General features: G+C 47.7%; 1 protein-coding gene across 1 annotated transcript; it reads left to right on the top strand.

Moving 5' to 3' along the window:
• Nucleotides 1-2834: 2834 nt before the first annotated feature.
• slc16a3b (solute carrier family 16 member 3b) lies at nt 2835-10827 on the top strand. Its single transcript, XM_080021753.1, has 8 exons — nt 2835-2915; nt 4253-4361; nt 7246-7513; nt 7604-7747; nt 7870-8474; nt 8818-8998; nt 9164-9355; nt 10185-10827. Exons 3-8 carry the CDS (start codon nt 7291-7293, stop codon nt 10196-10198), a joined length of 1359 nt encoding a protein of 452 aa, XP_079877879.1. The 5' UTR covers nt 2835-2915; nt 4253-4361; nt 7246-7290; the 3' UTR covers nt 10199-10827.
• The last annotated feature ends 3044 nt before the right edge of the window (nt 10828-13871 follow it).

Here is a 13871-nt window from a genome sequence, read left to right as displayed (position 1 = left end):
GCGACTGGGCTCGGTTGTCAACCTGGCGAAATTATTTTTGATCGGGCAAAAAAAAAAAAAAAAAACGCTCAGAAAATCTTTTATATATGCATTCCATTGTATTCGCATACCTCCGTGGACTATGCTTCATTCCCAGTACAGGCAAAATGGTCATCCACGAAAATAATATTATTATAATCCATCAAGCAAAACATTTTCTTGCAGCTTGGCTCCGGTGGCCCGTCAAAATGGGATGAATTGCAAAACAAACAAAGAAAGGCAATAACATCGATCTCACCTGTCAGCAAGTGTGTATATTATGCGTGTGTGTGTGCATGTGCGTGTGTATCCTCCAGTACCTTCGTTTAGCAGTTAGATGAGGGAGGAGTGTGTGTGTGTGTGTGTGTGTGTGTGTGTGTGTGTGTGTGTGTGTCCCGTTGACCACTTTGTGTTTTTTCTGAGTCTGTGGTAAAAATTGGCATTTGACAAAAACGTCCTTCACAATACGCGGTGCCGACCCCTGTGGTTAAGGTATCCTCGGCATCGTGCAAGAGCCCTTTCTCCCTCGTCCAGAGCAGTCTACTGGGCGGAGCTGGCTGTGGCGTTTTCAAGGGCACCTATTATGCTCCTTTAGTTAATATAGGTCTCTGAGGTCCCCTCGAAACATGTTTTATTTTTTTGCTGAATATACCACTCAGATTATGCATCCGATCCATTGCAACATGCGTCCAACGCACCGTGTCTGAAAACGGGCTGTTTCTGTGGGAGGAGCCACCCTCCCGAGACCCCTAGTCCTGTGAGCCAAAGGCCTTTGAGCACGGCTTTCGGGGTTTTGTTGTATTTACTCCGCAACATTCACTGGTTTCACCTCATCAGTCCACCGAAATCTGCTTCTGAACAAATTTGCAATCCAGTTGCTGAATCTTCACTCATATTAGATGCACGAGGCCTCTTTTAAATGTTTGCTCTGACTTTCGTTGCCGTGCTCCGGGCTTTGTGGAGAGCCGCGGACACTGCAGCGCGACGCACCGGCACCGGCACTTTCCACACGTCGGAAAATAAAATAAAATAAAATAGAATTAAAATAAATACATCGACAATAAAACACACAATTTTTATTGGTTTTGTTTGGAGAAACGGATGGAGCAGATGACCAGATGCAGAAATCCCTGATGCGCTGACGTCGGCTCATGCTGAGAGTAGAAAACACTGTTGGAAACCGAGCCTTCAGGGCGGTTGGAAACCGGAGCGTTTTGTTCACAGCGATTACTTTGTCATTAGTCTACCTGATTATTTGACACTCTGGCCACGCCTTAGATGGACATCCGGCATTGTAACATTTTAAATATGACAGATAATAAGGAAAAGCATAAAAGGTTATGTAAAATGCATGTAAATGCATGTCAAATGCATGTAAACACTGCAGGGGAATGGAATCCCATAAATGCATGACAGACGTTAAAGGCCATAAGAGTCCTTCAGCGCCTTCCTCCAACACCCTATTAAACAAAGCAAGCCGCTCTCCTAACATCAAATGTTTAGATGTTTGACCGTCTCCCGGCGCACTTTGTTTCCTCACTGTCTCATCCATCATTTTCGGTCTTTCTCCCCCTCCCTCCCCAAAACTGACCAAGATATGAACTGCTTCGAAACCGCTTCACACACATTCCAGCCTTGTTCTCTGCCGCTCGCGGCCTCCGTCTCCCCATTCTTCCGAAAACCACCATATAGGCCTGATCGATTTTTTCCCGGCGTTCTATGAACTCTTGCCCACGTTTGTTTACCGGAGCGCTTGTCCCGCGAAACTTCCTCCAGCGACTTCTTTGTCCTCTTTGATCGCCCTCCTTGCAACCGCCCAGAACCTTTTGTGCTCCGCGCGCGCGACATTGTGTCGGGTGTTTTTTATGTAGCGTGTCCGACCGGCCTTGTTTCTATACGTAATTACACGCCATCTTTCACCGGGGTACAATTATGTGGTCTCTCGGGGTTTTCCTGATATTGTGCTGGGTGCCACCTCCATCAGCGCTGAGCATGATGAAGCGTTTTATGAGCCGTTCCGCTGGGCACCAGCGAAACCCATTCTTTCAGGCCTTCTTTTCAACCTCTGCTGCTCGCGTCCTTTTCCGAATCCACCCTCCACGGCAAAAATAATCGCGACCAATTGTGTTGCCATCTAAGCCGCCTCGCTCCCCCCCCCACCCCCACCGACCACCCCCGCCCTGTAGCCCAAATCTACCGACGAGATTGTTCAGTTGCATGAGAACTACTCTGTTCCTACCTGGAATCGGGCCTATCACAACCCTGTCGGCTACTTCTTGACTATCTGCCGGAGGGGGAAAATCCTCGGTTACCGCTCCATCCCTCTCCTCGCTTCCACGTAACGGATTGTGTGCACTCAAAAAACCTCCAACCTCAACTCCCAGATAACAGGTGGTGCTACTTTCCGGATCGAGGTCAGCTTGTACCGACGGCTCCCCGGTTACACACCCCGTGCGCCCCGTCACCCCCCAGAAAGACAGAGGCTATGAAGTTACACGCGGTGGGGGGGGCACCGGCGACATCATCCCCCGGTTTTCCTTTGGGCGGGTGTGATTCCGGTTTCATGTGGCCCCCCGCGCGTGCCCCCTCGGCGCATCACCCAAAGGTTACACCGTCACCAAATAAAGCCCGGGCCGCCTGCGATAGTAGCGGCGAGAAATGTTGGCACATCGACAGCGTATCTTCGGAAGAACAGCTCAAGGTTATGACGCCGAGCCGGCTACATTTCGCAGCGGTTGTGAGTCACGATTTTGTAAATTTGTAATCAGGATGTGCATCCCGTTCGCTTGAGGTGGGGATGTGGACCCTGGAAAGAGCAGCTTACGAGGGCAGGACACGCACCAACGCAAATGCATCGGATGGCTGTTTGTTGGAGAGGCGCCGGATAAAAGTATCAAGTATGTCATCCCTTTTTTCCACAAAATACTCCTTTGGATCGCCACTTGGATTACATTACGTTGACGTTTAGCAGACGCTTTCATCCTAAGGGGCGGACCGACCGATGTTTCACCCGTGTTCAAATGAAACAGGAGCCCAACCACCATGGGGTCCCGCGATGGCGACCCAACTATTCCTTTTGGGGTTTTTTTTGTTGTTTGAACATTTTGCGCGCTGGGGTCCGCGGAAATAAAACAGGTTGGGAACCGCCCTAAAGTAACTCGGAAGTTGTGAAAATCGACGATTTGCCTTTCGGCCCCCACTGGTGTGTGAGAGAGTGTGAGTGTGAGTGTGTGTGTGTGTTTGTGTGTGGGGCCGTGGTCACACGTTGAAAGGGGCCCCAAAATGATCCGATCCGGCCCTGCCAAAGCAACTGACCCGACGTACATCTGCCAGAGCATCAAATCGACTGCGCGTCACAGTGCGCTGAACATCCTCGAGGAACAAGCTTTCGGAGTCGAGTTAGAGCGTTTCTTTATTTTCCGCTTGAAATACAAATGTCAACGGGTACTTTCACTTTCACATTGTGTCAGGAGCGTTTGTGCTCTCGCGCGAGTAAAAGGTCTGAGCTACCGCTTGCACCACTGCACCACATCGACCATTCTAAAGAGAGGGCAGAGAAGGGGGGAGAGACTTATTAATTTAATTTAATTAATTTTTTTTTAACAGTTTCTACATGTCGACTACAATAAAGATACTATGATTTTCTCCCTATAGTGTGGTCTGTGTGTGTGTGTAGGGGGAGAGCGAGGGGGAGAGAGAGATAGAGAGAGAGAGGGAGAGACTGACTTTTGAGGTTCCTTTATTCTCAGTAAGTCACGTCACAGATACTTGATTACGAAGGAACCAAAAAAACAACACCAATAGAGGGAGGGAGGGACGGAGAGGGAGAGGGAGAGCGAGAGAGAGAGGAAGAGAGAGAGAGAGGAAGAGAGAGAGTGGGGGGGGCGATGAGAGAGAGAGGGAGAGGGAGACTTTGACCGAGAGAGGGAGAGAGAGAGAGAGCGAGGGGGAGAGAGAGCGTGGGGGGCGATGAGAGAGAGAGAGAGAGAGAGAGAGAGAGAGAGAGAGAGAGAGAGAGAGAGAGAGAGAGAGAGAGAGAGAGAGAGAGAGAGAGGGAGAGAGAGATAAGGAGAGAGAGAGAGATGGAGAGAGCAAGGGAGAGAGAGAGGGAGAGAGAGAGAGAGCGAGAGGGAGAGGGAGGCGGAAGGGGACCGGGGGCGGAGTGACGTCACAAGTGTGAGACTGGTCATTCCGACGTCATCTCGACACTGACAGAGGGCTCCCTCCCATCCAGCTTCCTGCCTCGGCTCGGAGCGGACCAGCTGCCGGATTAAAAGGCGACGCGCACGCACCGCTGCGTTGGGAGCGCGTCTGAGCCGCACGTACGCAGAGACTCCGACCAGGTAATGTCATCCACCACATCACTGCTCGCCGTGGTTAACTTGTGTGTGTTGTCAAACGTGCGTGTGAGAGGGCTCACTTTGGAGCCACAGGTTGGCATTAGCGTCGCCGGGGAGAGTGTTTCATTTCCAAATGGTCGCCCCTCCGTCGCAAAGGGCGACCCAGGCGGTAATAAAGGTGATCAGATGTGTGACCGCTGATGTCAGTCGTCACATGTTGGTCCGTCGACAGTCACTGCGTCGAGCATCATCGTTAGGCAGCGAGGTACAGGAAAAAAACAAGAATATATATTTGACGTTTAAAATTAAAAAAAAAAAAAAAACACCGAGATAAAAATGATAAACATACAGTATATATTTCAAAAATAACAATTTTAAATACTTTTTTTTTTTTCCCCAGATTGCTGTGAGGTTATTTTTTAATTTACATTGTTATTGGTTTGTTTGGTTTTTCCCCCCCCGGAAATGTTTAAATTAGAGGTGCCATGTGACCACACGACGGATACCTTTTAACCAGAGCTCATGGCATAGAAAACTAATTTAAAATGTTTTTTTTTTGGCGGGGGGGAACCCCGAGACTACGCCACCGCTACCACGGGTTATAACTCATTCAGGGGCATCAACCTGCCCTTGCCGAGGAAAGTGACGCAACGACTCGCATCCGTCTTGGGGGGGTGGCTCCCTCCTGTCTCCTCCGGTGCGCTCCGTGCGCCCGGTCGCGTCCGCAGGAGCGCCGTGCGCGCCCCGCACACAGGTCTCATTCTTAAGGGAGGGAAACATGACCCACGCACGCACACAACGGGGGTAGTGTTGTGTGAGACAGTGATCCTGCAGTTTGGACCGCGCGCGCGTGTGTGTGTGTGTGTGTGTGTGTGTGTGTGTGTGAGGGATGGGGAATCTGAAGGGTCTCTAATTTTAGTCGAGGCTGCCGATAGTGCGTCGCGGAACACTGGGGTCGTGGAAAGGTGAGGAGTGGGGCAGTAGTGAGGGAACCAACCTCCCTCCGCGTTTTGGCCTATGCAGTGCATGCGCCGTATTCCGCTGGTTAGAAGTTCCAGTGTGCGTTTGAAAGCAGCAAGTATGGGCTAAGCATGAGAAAAAAGATTGTGATTGTACATGTCAGTCGTCCACAGCAGTTCTTCACTGATTGAGATGTTTAAATTGGTATCGGTGTAACTGGCGAATGGTGAATTTATTTATCTGAACAAATGAATGAATGAATGATGAATATATTTATTTGATACCTTATGTGTATATTACTGCATATATGTATAGACTTCACCTCACATCTCACACGCTTTTTTTTTTTTTTTTACTTACTCAAGTAAAAATGAACACCAATTCAAATAACAGCATAAAATAAATCCCCGGTCGTTGCTTGACAGTACTCATTCGAGTAGATACTGATATATATCATTTCAGTTTTGACTTATCGAACACGTGCAGAGGCGGTGGTGTGGCGGTAGCGGTTGCGTTATGACGCTCACTATAAGGTCCCATGGTCCATGAAAAAAATCCATGGGACCTCAAGAATCCTTTTGTGCCAGAGGGAGAGCATTTCGGGCGTCAACTGGAGGATAAAGTCACAAATCCACTTTGTCACCAGTCACTGCTTCTACTGTAATAGATTTCGAAACCTCGATAATAGCACAGGAGGGTTTTTTGTTTCCTAGATATGATTGCCGGCGGGATTTCACCAAACTGCCATTGTCTTGTTATCGGAAGTAATCGAGTTTTACGTGAGCGTGTGACCTCACTGCTGGAGGTTCTGCCGGAGACAAAGGCGTCCGAGAGGGATACTGATATTGACTCATGGACAAAACGCTCTGAAAATCACAACCCTACCAAACCGAGTAAAGATTGCGTTTTCTTTCACAACTGCTTTTGTTTTTTTGTTTTTTTGTTTACCAGAGCGGCACACCTTTTCAGTCTCCTCACAATGAAGCAACTCAAGAGTTGAATTAACACCCGACTTCCTGGATTAATGCTGTGTTCTGCAACGGCAACTTCCTTTTGGCAATTTCCTGGTAATTTGTTCAAAATATGACTGTTCAAAGGACGGGCTCGGTTCTTTTTTCGACTCGGGCAACAATAAAACTTCTTGCATCATCTTAAGTTTAGACCACATTTTCACAGCTGCAATATTGCGAGTTTGAATGAATATACGGATATGTATACTAATATATAACAAAACTGATAGTAGTATTTGGAATGAAAACCATTATCATAACATGGGACCCTTTTGATGTGTCGGCGTAACTGGGTTGTCCCCTGTTTGGAAAAGTTATTGCCGCCCAGGAAGTAATGCAGCGACGACAGTATGAACAAGGAACAAAACTTCTGCGGAAAGCCTGAAAGTCAAAAGGGAATTTTAAGGGAATTTGGGCTTTTCAAAAATACACATCGTTACAGGCGGTGCATTCCGCCGACGGAAGGCGGCGAAGGAGCGCTGGACGTTTACGCGTGCTGACGTTGGCATGGGTTTGTAGGGGTGTCTCGTGACCCGAGGGGCCGCCGGCGCTCCCGAGTTGACTTGTTTAGCTTGATGCCAAAATAAAGCCTCTTTTCCCCCCTCCCGGCCAATAAATACATTTTCAGGAAGCCCGGCCGAGCCGTACGCATATCCTACACCAGGAGAAAAATGCCTTCAGATGAATGGCTTTAAAAATAGGAGTTCCTCTCTGGGAGGTAGAACTGGAAACGACTCTGCCTCTATCAAGGACACCGTTTTATTCTTATTTAAAATGACTGTGATTATGTCCCGGATTTTAAGTTCACGCTAAGAATGTCTTATCTGTGTCGACCGCTTTCTTAATGGGATTAATTTGTGGGGAAAATGTGTGTACCCGTTGAATCCAAATGGAATCCTCTTGTCTGCACTGCCCAGAGCATCCGAAACCGCCGACCTCCACAGCACAGCGAGTAAGGCATCATGGGAGGGGCTGTGGTGGACGACGGTGCGCCCGCGGTGAAGGCCCCGGATGGCGGGTGGGGCTGGGCGGTGCTGGTTGGCTGCTTCGTCATCACAGGCTTCTCCTACGCCTTCCCCAAGGCGGTCAGCGTCTTCTTCAAGGAGCTGATCCGAGAGTATGGCGTCGGCTACAGCGACACCGCCTGGATCTCCTCCATACTGCTCGCCATGCTCTACGGCACAGGTGGGCGTCGAGCACCTGTCGAGAACAATACACCGCAATATACGCGGCGCGACGCTGACTCTTTCTTTCTTTTGTGTGTCGTGGGCGCAGGCCCTCTGTGCAGCGTGTTGGTGAACAGGTACGGCTGTCGGCCCGTCATGATGGTGGGAGGGCTGTTCGCCTCGCTGGGAATGATTCTGGCTTCCTTCGCCACCAGCATCCTGCACATCTACCTGTGCACCGGAGTCATTACAGGTACGTTGGAAAATACGTGAACGAGCGTGCAGATCAAGAAATGCGCGGCGAAACACCTTCTCGCTCCGTTGCCGGTCCCGCACGTCACCCTGTGCTCTCCTTCCTCCGGTTCTCGCCCTCAGGACTGGGTCTGGCGCTGAACTTCCAGCCCTCCCTGATCATGCTGAACCGCTACTTCAGCGAGAAGCGGCCGCTGGCCAACGGCCTGGCCGCCGCCGGCAGCCCCGTGGCCCTGTGCTGCCTCTCCCCGCTGGGCCAGGTCCTCCAGCACCAGTACGGCTGGAGGGGCGGGTTCCTCATCCTGGGGGGCTTGCTGCTCAACTGCTGTGCCTGCGGAGCCCTGATGAGGCCCCTGCTGCCGCCTCCAAAATCCCAAGACGTGGAGAAGAAGGAAGAGGAGGAGCCGAAGAAGCCCCCCGCCGCCAAGAAGAGGCTGCTCGACTTCAGCGTGTTCAAGGACCGAGGCTTCCTCATCTACACCATCGCGGCGTCCGTCATGGTGCTGGGGCTGTTTGTGCCCCCCGTGTTCGTGGTGAGCTACGCCAAGGAGCTGGGCAACGAGGACACGAAGTCGGCGCTGCTGCTCACCATCCTGGGGTTCGTCGACATCTTCGCCCGGCCCACATCCGGCCTGATCGCGGGGACGAAGTGGGTACGGCCGAGATGCGTCTACATGTTCAGCTTCGCCATGATCTTCAACGGTTGCACCGACATCATAGGGTCGCAGGTGAGGCCGGAGCAACGGAGCGCATGTGTTTTCAAATGAATCAACATGAACTACATACTGTACATACATACATCTTGCAACATACTTGGGGGTAAGTTCACAACTAACTAAACAAGACCCGTATCTCTTGGAATGGAGAGTTGTCTACATCCAGGGCTCTTTCACTTGCAATTTCATAATAAGAACCATCAACAGATCATAGATTACGCAACACAATGTGAAATTAAAAAACAAAAAAACAAAAAAAAACAAAAAACTAACAATCCCCGAAAAGACACTCTCCCTGCAGCCTCCCTGTGTGGCGGCCATCTTTTGAAAACCCCACCCACCCGTCTTCTCACAGGCAACCACCTACAGCGGGCTGGTGGTGTTCTGCATCTTCTTCGGCATCTCTTACGGAATGGTGGGCGCTCTGCAGTTCGAGGTCCTCATGGCCATCGTGGGGACGGAGAAGTTCTCCAGCGCCATCGGCCTGGTGCTGTTGATGGAAGCCATAGCTGTGCTAGTGGGACCTCCCGGTGCAGGTCAGGCGCTCGAAAGCTTCATTTTCTCTGCTCTTTGCCCCACCCCACCCACACCATATTCAATTTTACTGTCGTCAATTTGTCAACTCATTGTAAACCAACGGGCGTTCCTTATACACATCATCGCCGGCCATTACTGATATCTCTCGCTCCCATCACCTCCAGGGCGCCTGTTGGACAAAACGCACAATTACAAGTATGTGTTTGGGCTGGCCGGGTGTGAAGTTGTGCTGTCGGCCATCATCATCGCCGTGGGCAACTGCCTGTGCATCAAAAAGAAACCGCAGGAGCCCCAGGCCAAGCTGGAGATGGTGGCGAAATACACCGAGAAGGAGCGACTGAACCGCGAAAAGCCAGGTGAGGGAGACCAGGAAACGGAAGAGGAGCCAGGGGCAGGAGACAGCCGCAAGGTGGTTGCCTTGAAAGTCAGGAAACAGGCGGAGGGCGAGACTGATAAAGGGACGAGCCCCGAGACAACTCTGTAAATGGAAAATATAAAATAAATAATAATAATAAAAGAAATCCAAAAACTGTAGGAGTGTGAGGGAAGCAGCTTGTTTTCGAAACTGACTAGTGGAGAGCAGGAGGCCTGGCTCAAAGACAGACTATTCCCAGAAACTACGGAGAGGGATGAATAACACGATGCAAAGAGACACACACACACACACACACACAAACACACACACACACACTGTGAGTTACACACCAAGACACAAGTGCACACACATACACACACGTAGCTGTAGTCCATCGCCTCCTCCAAAGAATCAGAATGGAGATAATTCAAAGGTGAGGCAAACAATAAAGGTGAGAGGCAAAATATTGACAGTGAGATTGACTGAAAATCTACAATAAAAGATTGCTTGCACACGGTTTGCTGTATTTAATGACGTGTATTTCAATATTTGTAGTGCACACGTGAGCTTTTAGTCGTGTTAGGAGTCAAGACCAACCGAGTCAAGAACAATGAGGGGTTGAGACAGTCAGAGTGAATCCAAAGTTGTATTTGTTTTAGCCCTTTTTTTAAAATGTTTTTATTATTATTGTTATTTTTTTTATAAACCTCTTCCAATGAGGTTGTGGTCTGTTTGACTGGAAATAGACAAGTTGGGATCAGCGGTTAGTGCAACTTTCTGCATTCAAATGAAATTTGAAAATCATACGTATTTCTACGCCCCCCCTACAGACTCTCATCAATGATCTTCCAAAGAAGCTGCGGGAGACCTGTGTACTTCTTGGCCCAACCTCTATCCGTTTTAGAGACAACGAAACAAATTTTATTATATTGCTCTTTGTGTACCTCTTTTTGAGTTAGAAATTCATATAAAGATAAAAAATAAAAAATTATTTGTAGCTTTGGACTCGGCCCAAAATGAAGTCAGTGCACAGTCAAGTGTGAGTTGGTGGGGTCCTTTAAAATGCAAACCCCGGTCCAGTCTCCAGTGCTACAGACACAGTCTCTTCCAAAATGTCACTTTTAATTTCCTTAAATGTAGTTCATTTTCAAACATGATTTTTTTTATGGCGATTCTTGTGCTTTAAATATGGTCTGTAATCATTCATGTTATCATTTTGGTGTGGAGAACAAATGTATAAACTATGGGCATTACCACGCAATATGGCCTCTATGCACTATATTGCCTTGTATTTCATAAATACATTGTGTTCAAACTGCATCTTCAAAACCCCTTTTGTGTTGTCGGTGCATGATTTTGTGCCACGAGCGTGCCCACCTTGTGCCTGCCCTGTGACTGTACCTGTAACAGCACCTGTAACAATTGGTTTAGAAAGTCTGCAAAGTTGTACTTTATCTTAATAAAACTCTCTGTATATTATCTCAGCTTATTATGTTTGGCGCAAACCTAAAAATGTTTGACGGGCTCAACGTTCTATCCGCTGACCTTGCGACCGTTGCGAGCACCGCGTGTCGATTACGCACATTTGAGTATTTTTCGAGCTTATAGAGCTTGTGCGTAATCACCGGGTGTCATGACATTTCACTGCATATATGTACGACCGTATGTGTATGTATGTGACAAATAATCTCTTGAACTTGAACCTGAAGTTACTTAAAAGCGCCACCTCTTAAACCAACCCAAACACACCTGCGCCCTAAAAAGCGCTTCTGGTGAAAAGCTACAGTGGAGTCAAGTTTTAGTCTGGTTGTAGCCATTTGTCTGTCTTGCATTTACATAAAGACCCGGGCCCCTTTGTTCCAAACCTTCAGGGGTCACATTCTGCAGAGCATTTTGCACAAGTCTTATTACATAGATGAGAGCCAAGAGGTGGAGCAGACTTTTTCCACTAAGAGAATAGGCTGCCATTGTCATAAACTAGCTGGGAGTGTGAAGCTCTTAAGTGGAGGTAACTGGGACATAACAATTAAACTGTTAGCATATGAATTAGTTTTGTTGGACGGTAAACAGTAAAGAGAGAGCGCATTCGTTACGAGCTCTGTCTGCTCATTACCTAAATAAGCATGGATAAAGCGAGTACACATTTTGTGCATTTGAATTTCATGATTTAAGTAGAAAGTGTGAAACAAGTTGTGTCATGTATTGTAACGCATATATTTCTGGAATTTAAATTGGAGAACCTCCAGATTCGTTCATGTGGCTTCCATGTTTGTACTGTGGAGGTGGATAATAATTTCTTGGTGACTGCCTGCTCCAAAATGAGTCCGTGCAAGCTATGCTTTCTGCACGTATGTAATACGCCGAGATGTTATGAACCAGTTTAAAATCCATACCTTAGGCTGTGGAAGCATAGGGTTGTACTAAGTGCTTCTACAGCGCCCTCTACAGGGAAGAGGGGAATAAAAACAAGCACCTGTTGACTGCTGAGGTCAAAAGCTGTGAATAAATAACCCCCCCCTGCTCCCAAAAAAAGGAAAAAAAATACAAGTACTTCATTTATTTACAGCTTTAAAGTACACAAATACAGTGGCAATTACAAATGAGAAAGTCGATCTTACTGAGCTGGTAGCCGAGATAACATACGTGTTGAGTGGCGGACCAAACGGGTCACAGGTCAAAATAAAACCCTGTGGGAGAAAAGAGTAGCAGGGCTGAATTATAACGGGCTTCCCATGTTCGACGACGTGGCACGGTCAAGTCACAGCCGTAGCGGGTCACAGGTGACCGGCTGGAGAGACATTACACATCGTGGTAAATATAAACACCCCTTCCTTAAAACTACTCGGTGAAACACTGAGGCATGATGCCCGGGGGGGAAGTGAATAGAGCCTCCCCAAAATGTCTCTCAAAAATACGTGTTGGCATAAATGCTAATTCGAGTGCTCTTGCCTCCGTGATCAGCCACGTCCATGCAGGATCGGTCTTCTCCCACACAGAGGGGGACAAAGGTTGACGGCAACTTTTGCAGGAAAAAAACAAACATTTCTTTCACATTCTTAACAGCTCAGATTAAAATTGGCTGCTTAAAAGCGACTGGCTTTCGGGTCAACATTGTAAAGCCGTCGTCTTTTCATGGTGGTGTGAGCGAATGGTAGCAATAAAATTCACAATGATCCTGCACTTCATCTATGTGGCTACACAGGGGCCGACTACACAAATTAAGGTGGAAAACAACTGAAGACATGGCAACCCGTACGTTAAGCCAGGAACAGCCAGCTAGGTTTGCTGGACTGAACCAACAGGGGTCACTTTTATAGACGCAACCCAAGTAGACTAAAGAGGGGGGGGGGGGGCGGACAAAACAAAAAAACATTTACACATCTATATTACAGATATTTCACAGCTTAGAAACCATACAAATAACAAGGGAATGAAATGTAGATCTGTACAACAGTGAGTGGACATCAAATACAAGGTCTAAAATGGCACCCTCGCTCCCTTTGTAATGTACACTCCTCTAAATTAGAACACTGGGAAGGGAACAAGGATTCATTTTCAAGGTGAAGCGCAGGGCCTGTTGTTTGAGTACACAGGATGAGTCACCGACCAAGGAGGGTCCATCGTCTGAGAGATATACAACCACCAGAACCCGAGATACAAAGAGACTTGGCGTCATCAAGAATGGACTTGGCGAGCACTTGAACCTCCACAAGCGACTCCGGTCAAACTAGGAGGCTGAGTCCTAAAACATGCAAAGTAGTAGTTCTTTTTTTTTTTTTCTTTTTCCATTTTTTAAATATATAAATGGCTACGGAGTTAATGAAGAGCCGCCAATGGCAGAAGAAAAAAAAAAAAAAAAAAAAGAAGAAGAATAAACATAACTGGCTGGTGTTCAAAGAGAAAGACGCCTGCAAATACAAATAGAAAGCACCACACCTCAAATCTACCCATATATATATATATATATATATATATATATATATATATATATATATATATATATATATATATATAAAAAAAGCTGTTGGTTCTGCTTGATTTAAGTTACTGGCAGAGTAAAAAGAAAAAGATAAAGTTATTAAGTTCTGGTTATTTTATAAGGTTCAGTGAGTAGAAACGTAGCATCGTTATCGAAATGTGTTACAGGGGGAAGGTGGAGGAGCAGTAGCACAGTTGCGTTGCTATGGTCGCCAGAGGGCAGACGGCTGTCCAATGACTCCTTCCAACCTTTTAAAACAATCAAAAGATGGTGTGTGTGTGTGTGTGTGTGTGTGTGTGTGTGTGTGTGTGTGTGTGTGTGTGTGTGTGTGTGTGTTTGACTGTGAAGGGTTGTGCAAATGTTTCCTGATAAAAGTGGACGCAGGGAGTGGTCCTCAAGTCTGAGATGTTTCACCAAACCTTTTTCGTTTCGTCACAGTTTGGGGGGGGGGGGGTGAGCAACCGAGACCCAGAGTGTGGGGTGGGCAGACCAGGAAAGAGAGGGAGGGGGAAAGAAAGAGATCTTGTGTGAGGCAACA

This window comes from Zeus faber (genome assembly GCF_960531495.2).
Source record: "Zeus faber genome assembly, chromosome: 20".
Classification (NCBI taxonomy): Eukaryota; Metazoa; Chordata; class Actinopteri; order Zeiformes; family Zeidae; genus Zeus; species Zeus faber.
Note: the sequence above shows the minus strand (reverse complement) of the source record. Positions and strands in the feature narration are given on the sequence as shown.

Coding starts and splice junctions, on each gene's coding strand:
- slc16a3b (XM_080021753.1), top strand. CDS start 7,291: ATGGGAGGGGCTGTGGTGGACGACGGTGCGCCCGCGGTGAAGGCCCCG. Junction 8,475..8,817: donor CCGACATCATAGGGTCGCAG/GTGAGGCCGGAG, acceptor GTCTTCTCACAG/GCAACCACCTACAGCGGGCT. Junction 8,999..9,163: donor AGTGGGACCTCCCGGTGCAG/GTCAGGCGCTCG, acceptor CATCACCTCCAG/GGCGCCTGTTGGACAAAACG.